Source organism: Benincasa hispida, chromosome 2, assembly GCF_027475165.1.
Source record: "Benincasa hispida cultivar pf3 chromosome 2, pf3_genome.v1.1, whole genome shotgun sequence".
NCBI classification, from domain to species: Eukaryota; Viridiplantae; Streptophyta; class Magnoliopsida; order Cucurbitales; family Cucurbitaceae; genus Benincasa; species Benincasa hispida.
The window spans coordinates 11868430-11883406 of NC_143479.1; the positions used below are offsets into that span (position 1 = coordinate 11868430).

The 14977-nt window shown below is 35.6% G+C and overlaps 3 protein-coding genes across 3 annotated transcripts; 2 read left to right on the forward strand and 1 right to left on the reverse strand.

Moving 5' to 3' along the window:
- Positions 1–3491: 3491 nt before the first annotated feature.
- Positions 3492–7184, reverse strand: LOC120071004 (Haloacid dehalogenase-like hydrolase (HAD) superfamily protein). The gene is made up of 8 exons (XM_039022987.2): positions 6669–7184; positions 6328–6398; positions 5996–6154; positions 5501–5567; positions 5184–5279; positions 4900–4946; positions 4019–4099; positions 3492–3802 (listed from the first exon to the last, which is right to left on the reverse strand). The coding sequence occupies exons 1-8, from the start codon at positions 6984–6986 to the stop codon at positions 3679–3681; spliced, it is 963 nt and encodes a 320-aa protein (XP_038878915.1). The 5' UTR covers positions 6987–7184; the 3' UTR covers positions 3492–3678.
- Positions 7185–7389: 205 nt separating this feature from the next.
- Positions 7390–11389, forward strand: ELO3 (radical SAM domain-containing protein / GCN5-related N-acetyltransferase (GNAT) family protein). Its single transcript, XM_039024836.2, has 9 exons — positions 7390–7974; positions 8499–8568; positions 8641–8813; positions 9033–9207; positions 9633–9799; positions 9969–10188; positions 10308–10412; positions 10549–10701; positions 10953–11389. Exons 1-9 carry the CDS (start codon positions 7502–7504, stop codon positions 11109–11111), a joined length of 1695 nt encoding a protein of 564 aa, XP_038880764.2. The 5' UTR covers positions 7390–7501; the 3' UTR covers positions 11112–11389.
- A 795-nt stretch (positions 11390–12184) lies between these two features.
- Positions 12185–14804, forward strand: LOC120071607 (Radical SAM superfamily protein). The gene is made up of 2 exons (XM_039023956.2): positions 12185–13218; positions 13634–14804. Exons 1-2 carry the CDS (start codon positions 12413–12415, stop codon positions 14259–14261), a joined length of 1434 nt encoding a protein of 477 aa, XP_038879884.1. The 5' UTR covers positions 12185–12412; the 3' UTR covers positions 14262–14804.
- The last annotated feature ends 173 nt before the right edge of the window (positions 14805–14977 follow it).

The following is a 14977-nucleotide window of genomic DNA, read 5'->3' on the forward strand; positions in this document are numbered from 1 at the left end:
GGCACCTTTGCTTGTGTCCCCCTACGAGTGGTGTTTGTATAGGTCAATACCAAGGTGAATTGAGAGAGTATTTATAGTAAGTGTGAGCGGGGCGTGTGTCAACATATCTCTCGGTCTCTCTCATAAGTTTGTGGTAAATTTTCATGCTCGGCTTCGAGGCACCCCTGCTTGTGTCCCCTGATGAATGACATTTGCATGACTCTTTACTCAAACTCCAGAAATGGATAGGATTGCTTTAGTTTTGCTTCAATCGGTATTCCCTACGGTTGATTCATTGGGGCGAAACTCTATAATCTAAAATGAGGGGTCACACTTATAGGAAAATGTTAAGCAAGTTAATAGTTTCTGGACCGAACAATGGTGACTGATATTTACCATAATTAAGGAGTTGTTCTGTATATTGGTTGAGATGGTCTCATTTCAATGAAGAGGTACATGATCACCCTACGATGGCTTTTACCCCTACCTCACTGAAACATCATTGCAAAATAGATATCACATATGGTGCATTAAATTATTTTGCTAAATTTGATTGGTTTTTCTTAATGGGAAATGCTCAATACTAATTTAAATAAATTGTATGTTTCAACAATTTCTTATTATGACTTCCGCAACACTAAACTTACTCGTCGCCGACAAACTTATCGACAAAAATTACGCTACATGGGAAAACACAATCAACACAATATTAATCATTGATGACTTGAGATTTGTCTTAATGGAGGGTTGTCCTCCTGTTCCTACTCAAAATGCTCTTCGAAACGTTCGAGAGGCATATGAGCATTGGATACGGGAAAATGAGAAGGCTCGAGTGTATATCTTGGCAAACCTTTCTGAAGGCTTGGCCAAGAAGCATGAGCCCATGATCACTACATGTGGGAACATGGAGTCCTTATGGGAGATGTAACCCAAGGGTAAAACAGTAATTTGACCCCGTTGGAGTTACAAACACTTGTGAAGGACTAACTCGGTGTTATTGGTCTATATCCGCGGACATAGAAATATATCTGTAGTGAGAAGTGTGCAACTATGGGTTTTTAGTAGAATGTACCACAGTTAACGAATATTGATTAACTTGGTTAATGAGTTTAGCCAATTAATCTCATATCGTTGGAGTTTCTGATCTACAGGTTCACCGGGTCCCTTTGTTAGCTCATTAAAGGATATTAAAGAGTGATGATTTGAATTGTTCAAATCAATTTGAGAAAATTGTATATTAATATGATTAATATGTAGTTAGTTATGAATATGATCTATAATTCAAATTAAGTTGGAAAGAAAAATTTGAATGAGATTCAAATAATTGATTCAAGTGAATTAGATTCACAAATAATTAATAACTAGAAAGGTGTTGCACATAGACATACGATGTTTATGTTAGTTAAATGTATATGCGTTAATTTAGATTTAATGTGGAAAAATACTAGGAAAAGTGGATTGATCATTCTCTATATAAAGTCTTGCCCTTTTGGACACATAACACACAGAGAATTGCAAGCATTCATTGTGCATTTTTTCCTAAGCCACAAAAGAAATCTTATCTACTCTCCCAAAAAGTTTTTCCTCCTCATCCTCTTTCAATAGTTGGATACCACCTATTCTTTTATTGGAATCTTAGAGAATAACAAGGTTATTCTCGTGGTCGTGTTCAAAGATGGTTCAAGGAATTGATTTGCAGGATGCAAGATGTTCACAACACTTTGCCGCGGGATTCGATCCCATTAGTTTGCAATCGAATCGTGCTTCAGAATATTCAACGCCCCTGTCATTGCAGTCGACTGAATATCCCTCAATTGATAGAGTTCCGACGAAAGGATAGAAGAGAGTCAAAATCTTTGATAATGACTTCTTCGACTGGCGACTTCCAGAAAATCGATGGCTCCAGGATTCTCGATAGTAGTGTAGAAGAAGATGATTGGAATATAATTATTGGACGGCGAAATCTGGTTGAGCAGTGAAAGCTTGAGGTTTCTGAGCAGCAGAGGAGTTGGAGAAGACGGTAAAATTATTTCCGAGGTCAGCGCAATACTTCTAATCACCATTTTCTTCTGAATGTGGAAGTTTACGATCAGATTCTTGTTGTTTTTATATGTGAAAAAAAATGGATCGTTTGTCTATAAAGTTATTTAAGGCTCGAGAAAGATGAAGTTGATGAGGGTGGTCGGTTGGAGAAGAGGAGAGGCTCAATCAAAAATTTTAAAAAAGAAAATCAACAAAATCGACCGACCGATGCCCAGTTTGCACTCCTCGACGGCGAGGTTAGTTTGAGTATTTACTAAATCGACCATTGTTAGGGTTGGTCAGAAAAAGCAAACAAAATCCAACATTGGTTAGGAAAGAAAGTGATCATAGGTATATAAGTGATAACAATTAAGTACAAAAAAATATAGCAATTTATTAGTCCATAAATTTCAAAATGTTACAATGTTATTTTTTATTTGAGTTTTGTTTTAATTTAGTTCTTAACTTTCCAAATTTACATTTTCATCTTTGATTTTTTTATTAAATACTGACTTTTAGTGATTAACATTAATGTCTAGATAAAAAAAAGTATATTTTTATTATTGCTTACACCAATGGGTTGATTTTTAAATATAATATGGTTGAAACTAAATAATACTAGGTCCTCTTGTGTTTTCCCCATTTTTCTAGTAGTTTGTTTTATCTTTTCTATGAGAAAAAGGAAAATCTATCGTATTAAGTTTGTGAGGGGCTGATCATTAATAATAAATGACTCTAGGAATAGATTAGAACTCAACCAACCAAGTAGATGAATATATTAGAACTCAACCAAGTAAATAAAACTGTATATAATTAGCTTAATGACAAGTACAATGGCTATAACAGAAACTAAATTGATCAACTAAAAAAATATTTAATACAATAAACTCTAACACATATATTTAATACAATAAACTCTAATGAATATTATCATTTCACTCATGCGATCTAACAAGTCTTTAATCTATAACATTAAAAAAAAAAAAAAAAAAAAAAAAAAAAAAAAAAAAAAAAAAAAAAAAAAAAAAAACTATAGATGTACGAAAATATATTGGAGTGTTTAGCTCACGAATTTTATAAATTGATGTTAAACTCAATTTTAATAATAAATAATATTGAAATTTTAACTCTACATTCCAAATACAAACTTCAAAATTTCAACATATTAGTCCTAGATTTTCTAATTCAACTCATTGCTCCAAACAACTCAAAATATAAGATTAGTATCCATATAAAATTCTAATAGAACAACTTAATTTTTTTAATATTTTAAGCGAACAAAATAAGCATAAATAATTTGGAGATAAAAAACATATTAGATAATTATAAAACTTAGGGACAATAAAATAATTATGAAAGTTCTAAAACTAAATAGTCACAATTTGGGTGTGTGTTAAATTATCGACGGACCCAAAAATTTAAACTTACGGGTGAAAAAAAATTTACGAGTAAATTAAGCAAAACTAGGGGGTTGGGAGGAAACAGCAACATGTCAAGCATGAGAATTCAAATAAAACGAAATCGCCCTCGTCTTGATTTACAAGGGGAAAACACATGATATATCAACAAATTGGCATACATGATTTAAATACAATGATCTAAGTCAAGAAGCATGACCTGGCATCTCTATATTTCGGTTTTCAGCACGTGAAAATTATGCAGTGGTGCTTGCATGGTCTAGCTGACATACTGCTTCTCAAGAAGGCTTCCACAGAATGCCAAGTCAAAACGCTCTTCTGGGGGATCTCCAATGCAGTCAAAGACAGCATCTGCATTTACAAAATCTTCCTCAGCCGTGTACCTGAAACACGGATTAACTCAAACATATTATCTTGAAGAAGAAAAGAAGGTAGATTCGTATGTGTTTTAGAAGAAAATAGTTATGATCTTTGTGAAAGAAATGAACTGAATACAATTCTGAACCAAAACAAGTATTGAGCTTCATCTGACAAACTTTCTTTACACATATGCAAAAGAGTTGAAGAATAATCTTGTGCAAAAAATTTTCTTAACTCACCCGCTCTTTGTTACTATGCACTTCATTCCTGCACTTTTGGCAGCTGCAAGGCCAATGGCACTGTCCTCCACCACAACACAACTGCAGAAAGAAAGTAAGAGCATAAATTTTCTGCACATGGATGCCATTTATACAAAGATTAAGTCATGGAAATAAAAACTTAAAAAAAAAAAAAAAGGAAAGAAAGAAACTCTTTAGTTCATCAATACGATTTTATTAAGTTCCTTGTGACTATGCTTATAAAAGAAAGATACCTTTTAAGTAATCCTATCAAATTTTCATACATACTAGGCCCATGGAAACGTTAAGGTCCTATTTATTAGTTATTTTATTTTTTGAAATCAAGTTTTTAAACACTACTTCTGAATGTCACGAGATATTTTTAAAGTTCAATCCAAAATTTAAAACCAAAAGAAAATAGTTTTTAAAAAGAATTTTTGGAATTTAAAATTTAGCTATGAATTCATATGTTAACTCAAGAAAAATAAAGACAATCATAAAGAAATTATAAGAAAGAAGTATAATTTTCAAAACAAAAAAAAATAAGGCCTCATTTGAGTCATTTGGTTTTTAGTTTTTGAAAATTATGTTTGTTTTCTTACATATTTTTTATCATGGTTTACACCTTTCTAATTAATCACTTGATTTTTTAACCAAATTCCAAAAACAAAAGAAAGTTTTAAAAACTATTTTTTTAGGTTCCAAAACTTGGCTTGGTTTTGAAAAACACTCATAAAAAATATATAATAAAACAAAGAAATCAATGGATAGAATTAGTGTTTATAAGTTTAATTTTAAAAAACCAAATGGTTTTCAAACGGGTCTAAATAGTTATTAAAATGGACCTAAATATTCTCATTCCTGATTAATTCATGACATACCTTGAAGGATCAACACCCAGGGTGTTGGCTGCTAAAATATAGATTGCCTGCAATGGAGAAAGGCAATTTAGTGGCAACAGAGCACAGATTAATTAGTCAAAAATTTTATTTAACCTGAGTTAAATAGAAAAAAGTAGTTCTCCGTTTTAACAGTTAACGTTAAAATAAAAACTTTGATAATAAAGAAACTAAAATCAAGGTAAACTTCATTGTTCGTCTCTAGATATCTTGATCTTAGCAATCAACACTAGAGACTTGGGAGTTGAGAGGGATAGAAATTTTACTGGGTCAGGCTTTTTTCGAGGCACTACATCTCCTGCAAATATCTTGATCTGCTCAGCTCGTTGAGGTCCCAGTAAACATGATACTATCGCAGAGACCTACAATTGAATGGACGAAGTTCAGCTGTTACAATCATAAGCAGATGTAAGAAAAAATATTTCAATTAATCTATAACAAACAACAGAGAGTTTTATTTGCAGTGTATACAATTTTATATAAGCAAAACAATTGTATAACATTAAAATCTACTCAATATAGCAGGAATACGTGAAGATTACAACTACAAGCGACTAATATTATAGAACCTGATAATGCATACCGCCTTCTCATTGGAAGTGCTACAAACAGCAACTTTCACTCCTTTTGCTAATGCCTGATCAATCAGCCTGCATAATTTAAATACACCTCTCTCAATAACATAGAAAGGTCCATGTGCTTGTACTCACTTTAAAATTACCAATCACACATATGACAGTGCCGAATTTTCCAAGGGATAAAATTGAAGAGAAGTTTAATTGCATAGTGTAGATCAGTTAAAGGCTTAAAGCAGAGAAATCTGAGGACTATGTCAATGAGAACAGTACCACGTAAACCGGGTAGCAGAGGGATAGATATTGACTTGGAATTTTTCAAAAAAATCTTTACGAATTCAATTGCTTAAATCATGTATCTCAATCCTAAGTGACTTAACATGATATCAATGAGTATCATGTATCCCTTTTTTTAAATGTATTTTTTTCATGGTTCTGCATTTCCTAATTGCCTCATTATTACAATAAGCATCAAGGTCAATGGAGTTAGTAAGGTAACTAACTTTGCAACACCAGGTCGAAGGGGTAGCAATTGCTTCTCAATAAGGGCCATGAACAAATCTGTTTTTCGCTTGTGAAGTCCAGCAATGAATGCCTTTCTTTCATCTTCATTCTTTGGAGCCTTTTCTGGCCATCCAACTTTATTGAAGTACGCTGTCATCCTACAACAGTCAAATATCATTATCATATGATATCTGCCACCATTTTCTTCTAAGAACTCCAACTAGAAAACAGAACCTTAATCCAATACCAAGCGCTTACTGTGAGCGCAAATGAACTTAGATTATCAAGATCTCGCAGCTAATCAAATCTTTGAGGCCAAGAAGTTAATTACCTTTCTTTTCCACCTCCAATTTTGAGTAACTCACCATACAAATCTACATCCCAAGTAACGCCCAATTCTTTCTGTGGAATCATTTCAATTATGATATCGTTAGGATAGCTTAACCAGAAATCAAAACTAGTCTAAGCCCATGTTTCTTGATTCTCCTAAATCAACCAATTGAAACAGAAAACAAATTTAATCAACCAAATGCCATTCAGTTCATTAGAGTTTATACCATCACCAGGTACTAAATATAACCCTACTTTACCGTAAACACTAAATCAATAAGCAGTGTCAGAGACGCAGATAAACAAAAAAAGAAATAGCGAAGAAAAGAGGGGAAAAAAAACCTCATCAAATGTCTCATTGAAGGAAATCCGATGGCCATCCTTTTCAGTATCGACAAGAACCCCATCGCAATCAAAAAGAAGAGCAGAGGGAAGAACAGAAGAAGAAGCCTGGCAAGTGATCCCATTAGAAGAAATCTTAGCGCCTATTGGCCGAATTCTGGATGTTCGATACAAGCTTAGGCTTTTGCCCAAGAGAAGAGTAGAGAAAGTTCTGGTATGGGGTTTGAAATAAGCGACGGTGGTGGTGGTGTTGGGAAGACAAGGCGTTGTGGAACCAGAAATCGACGGCGAGGAGACGGAGAGTGTAGTCGACGCCATTAGAATCCAGTCTCCTTCTTCTTCCTCTGTTGCTTTTTTGTGAATTAGTGAAGTTAGAATTCAGTTGAGCATTTTAACGGCTTTTACGACACAGCTTATCCACCGGAGCACCACAGATTTGTGTTTTGTGGCTATCTCCATTAAACGATGTCGTTTCTCGAGGTTTAAACTTAGAATTAGTTTTACCATTTTATTTTTTTCGCAAGCTACCACGTCAGCATGCTAAATACTTAACGATTCAATTAATAAAGAGCCAAAATTAAGCAGTTTTTAAATGTTGGGAACTTGACGGTTAAAAATTGAAACGAACTTCAAACTTAATGGACAAAATTTTAAATTTTAAAAAATAATTAATAGGGATTAAAAGCAAATATTTATAGCTAATATGTATAATGGCATTTTCGTCTTTTCAGTTGATAAAGGGTTTAATATTCTAATGTTGAAAAGTGTTAGAACTCCGAAATCAGGGCTTTAAGAAGAAAGCCTAGCGTTACGGGGAAGGTTTTACTGTTCTTATGGCGACTGCAATGGTGGCGGAATCAAATCGGAAACTGCCTCGGCCTGGCCGGGGCGGCTTCGAAGGTCATGGATTTTCCGAGGAAGAAGCCAGAGTTCGTGCCATTGCTGAGATTGTCAACTCTATGGTTGACCTTTCACGTAAAGGGCAAAACGTCGATCTGAACGCTCTGAAATCCGCCGCCTGCCGGAAGTATGGCCTTTCACGGGCCCCAAAGCTCGTAGAAATGATCGCAGCACTTCCCGAGTCAGACCGCGAGGCTCTGCTACCGAAGCTTCGAGCCAAGCCGGTTCGAACAGCCTCCGGTATCGCGGTCGTAGCCGTGATGTCTAAGCCGCATCGATGCCCTCATATTGCTACGACGGGAAATATTTGTGTTTACTGCCCCGGAGGACCTGATTCGGACTTTGAGTACAGTACTCAATCTTACACTGGTTATGAGCCTACAAGTATGCGTGCAATTCGTGCAAGGTTGGTTGTAACTTGTAACTTCTAAGATTTTGTATTCACTTCTTCTTTGAGTCTCGAATTTTTTGCTCGGATTATTCTTTATATCTTCCTAACTATGTTATTGGATGCATTACATATCTATTTGGAGGAAAAAAAACGTTTATAGAGAAGAGTTTGAGAATTGAGGACGAGAATTTTACCAATTTATAAGGGCATGGGACAAGACTAGTTTTTTTGGCTAAGATAGTATTAAATTTATAGACCACTATGGAGATGAAGAAAATGAATGCGAGTAACTGGCAACTGCTTGTCCTGGAAAATTAACATCATGCGAGTGACAATCTTCCATGTAAATATAATCACTCTGCCTTTCACAAGATTTTTCTGGTTTAGAAGCGTTGTTATCCTCGGTAGTCTGTCTGCTTGACTAAATATATGAATATCATTGATGCCTTCGTTCTATTTGTCAATTCTTACTGATATTGAGTTGCTTTGCATACGTTTTGATATCATTTTCATCTTTCCTGCCTCTGCCTTAATTGTAGATACAACCCATATGTCCAGGCTAGAAGCAGGATAGATCAGTTGAAGCGTTTGGGTCACAGTGTTGATAAGGTTCCTTTTTCTTCTCTGTAAAATTCTTCTGCGGCATGGTAAAGTATCATTAAATTTTCTGTTTATCTTCAGGTTGAGTTCATCTTAATGGGTGGTACTTTCATGTCGCTGCCAGCTGATTATCGTGATTACTTTATAAGGAATCTTCATGATGCTTTGTCAGGGCATACTTCTTCCAATGTTGAAGAGGCAGTTGCCTACTCAGAGCACGGTGCAGTTAAATGTATAGGCATGACGATAGAAACGTGAGTTTTCCCCCCCAATCTTCAAGTTATGAGTTCCATATTTCTTCATCTCTGTATTCTGCCAGTTGAAACTGTTTTAAACTTTTATCTTTGTGAAGTCTTCATTGAGTACATCTCCCAACTCTTTGCTGTGTTAAATATACTTTATAAGATCCTGACATTGTGTTTGTTTAATTAATGAAAAATAGTTTAATTATTTCTTTGGTTTTTCTCAACCAGGAGGCCCGATTATTGTCTTGGACCTCACTTGAGGCAGATGCTTTCTTATGGTTGTACAAGACTAGAGATCGGAGTTCAAAGTACATATGAGGATGTAGCTCGAGACACTAACAGAGGGCATACTGTAGCTGCTGTGGCTGATTGCTTTTGCTTGGCAAAGGATGCTGGTTTCAAGGTTTGAATATGTGGATTTGCAAATAATGAAGTTAATTCACTACCAAGAAACACTGTCTTTCTTTTAGTTGTTGAATCTCTCATTGATCAAATGTTGATATTCCGAATCCTCAGATTGAATTGAAAAATGGAAAGATTTGTACAAGTTATACCTTTCGTCACCGTCAGTACCTCAGTGTAGGTCTGGGATAAACGAGAAAAATTGAATTTGATTAATTCAACTACTCATAGGTAGACCATTTGCTAGCCACCTTATATCTGTGGCGGGTTAAGGATTTGAATTTACTGCTCGTGTGACATGATCGTCATTCTTCTCCTCTCTTAGTAGGATTTTTAGTTGGCAAGCATCACCATATTGCATCGGTGACAATGCATCTTTCCACATTTTTCCGTAATTTAAATCAAGTCTTTATTCTTTTCTTGTAGGTTGTAGCACACATGATGCCTGATCTTCCAAATGTTGGGGTTGAGAGAGACCTGGAAAGTTTTCGCGAGTTCTTTGAGAACCCTTCATTTAGGGCAGATGGGCTCAAGATATATCCAACACTTGTAATCCGTGGAACTGGACTCTATGAACTATGGAAAACTGGCAGGCAAGTAGCTCATCATGAAACATGTTATCTTCTCAACCTTGAGTAAAATGTTTGAATCATGGACATTGCCTTAAAATTTACATGTTCATTCTCCCATTTGAATTTTTTTTGCGAAAATAATGATGTTGATAACTATTGCAGATCATCATAAATTTTTGTTCATATGCAGGTATAGGAACTATCCACCAGAGCAACTTGTTGATATTGTGGCCAGAATCCTAGCTATGGTACCACCCTGGACCCGGGTTTATAGAGTACAACGGGATATCCCAATGCCTTTGGTTACTTCTGGTGTAGAGAAAGGTAATCTTCGAGAGTTAGCTCTAGCTCGGATGGATGATTTGGGCTTGAAATGCCGTGATGTTAGGACTCGTGAAGCTGGAATTCAGGTTAATGAACAAATCTATTTATATGTTTGTTCTTTGTTCACTCGTTAATTTGCCCAATTCAAACCTTGTACTTTACCCCAGTGAAGGATGTTAACAGTTTTCCCATTTTGCGACTTCAGGACATTCATCATAAGATTAAACCTGACGAAGTTGAGCTTGTCCGTCGTGATTATATGGCAAATGAAGGCTGGGAAACATTTCTGTCCTATGAAGATGTTCGCCAGGTATCTTCTTCCCCCACCCCATGACCCTCAGTTGCTCATGCAAGTACAAACTCAAGGCTAATGGCCATAATCCTGCATTGTTAACTCGCATGTACTTAAGACATGAAGTTCTTTCTCTGCCTTTTTCTTTATGCAGGACATTCTTGTTGGTTTGCTTCGGCTGAGAAGATGTGGTCGCAACACCACCTGTCCCGAACTCGTTGGGAAGTGTTCTATTGTTCGTGAACTCCACGTGTATGGAACTGCTGTTCCAGTTCATGGACGTGATACAGAGAAGCTGCAACACCAGGTACTAGGGCTATTTACTTCTTATGTGAACACCGACCTATCTGATCATTCAAATGATTTCTTTATAAACCATAAAGCATTGCAAGAAATTTCTTTTTGCGGTAACTATTACGATGTGCTGGGTTTAGTTTTATATTTATTAGTCATGTTCATGTTAAAGGGCTTTGTGTATCCATCATTTACCAACTGTATAAAATAGAAGAATAATCTTCTACGCAAAGGAATTGAAGTGTTCTTGATCACTTCACACAGGGTTATGGCACACTTTTGATGGAGGAGGCAGAGCGGATAGCTCGTCTGGGGCATCGATCAACAAAGATTGCTGTTATATCAGGCGTTGGAACCCGTCATTACTATAGAAAATTAGGCTATGAACTTGAAGGCCCGTACATGGTGAAAAGCCTTGACTGACGAGTTTGAATTATAATATGAGTCAATTTTGTTACGACGTTATCAGTTTAATGTTATGCTTGTATCCTTCTCTTTTAGTTTTCCTTTTATTGTCCACCCTCCCCAAGTTCTCCCCTTCATTTTTGTGGTAGTTGATAGTTTCTTTCTCGAGTAAAATTACAAAGCCTCTTATTTAATATTGATTGTCTCAGTGATATAAACATGACTAAATTGACATGTGTATACAATTTTGATCAAGAGGTCAAAAATAAAAAATAGAGATGGTGTCTCTTCATTCATCCTTGGTTACGTTTAATTGCAATTTGCTCTCAAGTGAAAATTTGATAATTGTCGAAAGAAAAAAGAAGCTAAGTTGGTGCAATAAATATCAATATCAATTGCTGCTTTAAATAAAATTATCCAAGAAAATCAAGACTTGTTTGGTAGATAATATGAAAATAGAAATTTGAAAATAAGGAATTCGATAAAATAGAGTTGTATTTTATATGTTTAGACATATATTTGATGGGAGATTTAGAAAAGAAAAATGATTTCAAGTAGTAAAACGGTTGAAAATATTTATAAGATATAGCAAATTTTTCGAATTATCAATAATAGATGTTCATAGACAATGATAGACTTCTATGTCTATCATTGATAGCTCTAAATTTTTGCTATATTTTATAAATATTTTTGTTTATTTTTCTACATTTAAAAACAACCATTTAGAAAATGTATTTAATAATATATTTATAAACTATAAAAGTAACTATAATTATCCACTAAATATTAGGTTGAACATAAATTATTATTATTTAATTTTTTAAAGTGTGTTATTAATTAATTTATGAACATTTTTATGTTAACCAATCAATATATATAATATAATTGGGAATTGGGGGAGTCAAACTATAAACTTTGTGATTACTAACTTACTTGTATGCCAATTGAGTTATATTTACTTTAACAAAAAAAAAATATATAATTTATATAAATTATATTTTAATTTAAATAAAATATCATAACATAAATACCATATTTATTAGCGATTTTATCTTTTATATATATATAATTCTACCTTTTAAATTTTAAATGTACAACGAAAACACAATTGTCTACCATAATTTCGGTTTGAAACCTAATTTTTAAACTCAAACCAAATAAATAAATAAATAAAAGGGTGCCTGTTAACTGTTCAGATATTTTATGTGACCCCATTTTATGTCCTTCTGTTCCCTATAAAATTCCCTCGGTTGATTCAAATATCCACGACGGCTGCATCTGCAAAGCTCTCATTTTCGCTCTTCCCTCTTCTCGTTGCCATGAAGCTTCAGCACGTCATTCCAAAATCAAGCCTTATTCCCATTTTCATGACCTTATCAAGCAGGCCTAACATGCCTAAACTAGCAGCTCTGTGCACCATGCCCAATTTCTGTGCACCTACCACGCCAAGTGTTCGAGAAAATGCCTCAACCAAGACCCCCACTGCTACCCTTCCCCCTGCTTCAGCCTACGTCCACCTCCCCTTTTGCCGAAAGCGTTGCCACTACTGCGACTTCCCCATCGTCGCTTTGGGATCTTCCTCCAGCCAAACCGACGACGACCCTCGAATTCAGGACTATGTAGAGTTGCTTTGTCGAGAAATTAATGCTACAAAGTCAGAATTCCAAATCGACCAGCCACTCGAAACCGTCTTCTTTGGAGGTGGGACCCCTTCTCTTGTGCCGCCAAGGCTTGTTTCGGTGATTTTAGATGTGTTGAGATCGAAATTTGGGTTGGCTAAGAATGCTGAAATCTCTATGGAAATGGACCCCGGCACTTTTGATGCGAAGAAAATGGAGAATTTGATGAAGTTGGATGTGAATAGAGTGTCTTTGGGTGTTCAGGCGTTTCAGGAAGAGTTACTCAAGGCTTGTGGAAGGGCTCATGGAGTTGATGAAGTTTATGATGCTATCGAGATTATCAAGTCCTGTGGGCTTAAGAACTGGAGTATGGATCTCATTTCTTCTCTACCTCACCAGACAGCTTCAATGTGGGAAGAGAGCTTACGCCTTACTATCAAAGCACGACCAACTCATGTTTCAGTATATGATTTACAAGTTGAAGAAGACACAAAATTTGGGATATTGTAAGTAGTAGACAGTAGTGTTGGTTATGAATAGTTTAGATTGGGTTGAGATACTATTTTGGTTCCTTTATTTTTATTTCTGATTCATTCTAGTTCTTGTACTTTTAAGATGCTCATTTTGGTCCTAGTGCTTTCATCTTTGGTTCGTTTTTAGTTCTTGAACTTAAAAAAATTAACCATTTTGGTCTTTTCATTCTCATTTTTACTTTAATTTTAAGGGATCAAAATGGTCACTTTTTGAAAATTCAAGGACCAAAATGAACCGAAGATGAAAGTATAGGGACCAACAAGAACATTTTGAACCAAGTTGAAAATATAGACCAAAATAAATCAAAGTAAAAAGTACAAGGACTAAAGTAGTATTTAAATCTTTAGATTGGTACTATATGTGAAATTTGAACATGGGTATGTGCAGGTACAAGCCAGGGGAATTTCCATTGCCTTCTGACACAGATTCAGCTGGATTCTACAGAATGGCTTCCCAGGAACTTGCTGAGGGAGGTTATAGCCATTATGAGATCAGTAGTTACTGTAAGACTGGGTTCGAGTGTAAGCACAATTCTACTTACTGGAAGAACAATCCTTTCTATGGTTTTGGCTTAGGGGCAGCTAGTTATCTCGGCGGAATGAGGTTCTCGAGGCCACGGAAGTTGAAGGAATACACAAGTTATGTACAGAATTTAGAGAAGGGGCTGGTGGATTGCTGTGGAAACAATGATGTTGATGTCAAAGACATGGCTATGGATGTTGTGATGCTCTCTCTCAGAACTTCTTCGGGCCTTGATTTGCAATCGTTTGGAGAAGTATATGGTGGTCATCTTGTCCATTCTCTTTGCAGGGCCTATCAACCTTACATCAAAAGTGGCCATGTGGTTTGCTTAGATGAGCAGAGGAGAGCTCTAACAGTTGATGAATGTGATGGCTTGCTATTGAGCAAAGATGACAATCTTACAAGGCTGCGGCACGTTCGACTTAGTGATCCAGATGGGTTTTTATTATCAAATGAATTGATCTCCCTTGCATTTAGAGTCATATCTCCTTGAAGGTTAAAATTCCAATCTGCTTTGGTTGGACTTTCCTGATACCAAATCTTGTGTTCCAATTCACATTTCTGTTACCTCGTCTGTAAAGAAGACTAAAAGAATGCCAATTTTTTGAGACAATATAGGATCATGCATCTGGCAATGAGAATCTTGCAGATTAATCCTAGATGAAGTTCAAATTACTGAGTTCGAAATCAGTATTCTGATTATAAAGTTGAGCTAATCACATACCATAGAAAGGATTGCTCTTCATGGGAGTTGCGGCAAAGTGAAGCTCGATGAGACAATCATGGATGAAAAAACCACACAATCCTGAAAACAAGACTGACCTAGCATAGTCTTGATGGAGGTAAAGATTAATCAGAAAAAGGGAAAGAGATTTCCATACTTTTAGGACCCCGTTCGGGTCTTGACTTTCAATGTAAATCCTGACTGCTGCATTGCAATTAGCACGGCTTGGAACAAACTCATTTGGGAAAGATGTGATTATTGAGAGGAAAAAAAAAGTTCAATATTTTTCATATACTAAATTAAGTCTCAAAACTTGTCCAAATAGTTGCGTGTGGTTGGTAAAGTTGATTTATCCCGTTCCTGATTTATCCTGTTTAGATTGTATAGATGATGCCTTGACATTCACAGTCGTTGCTAACGTGCATGGAAGAATCCTAAAGAAACAATACATTCACACTGGTAATCAACCTCCTCTCTCCTTTAAT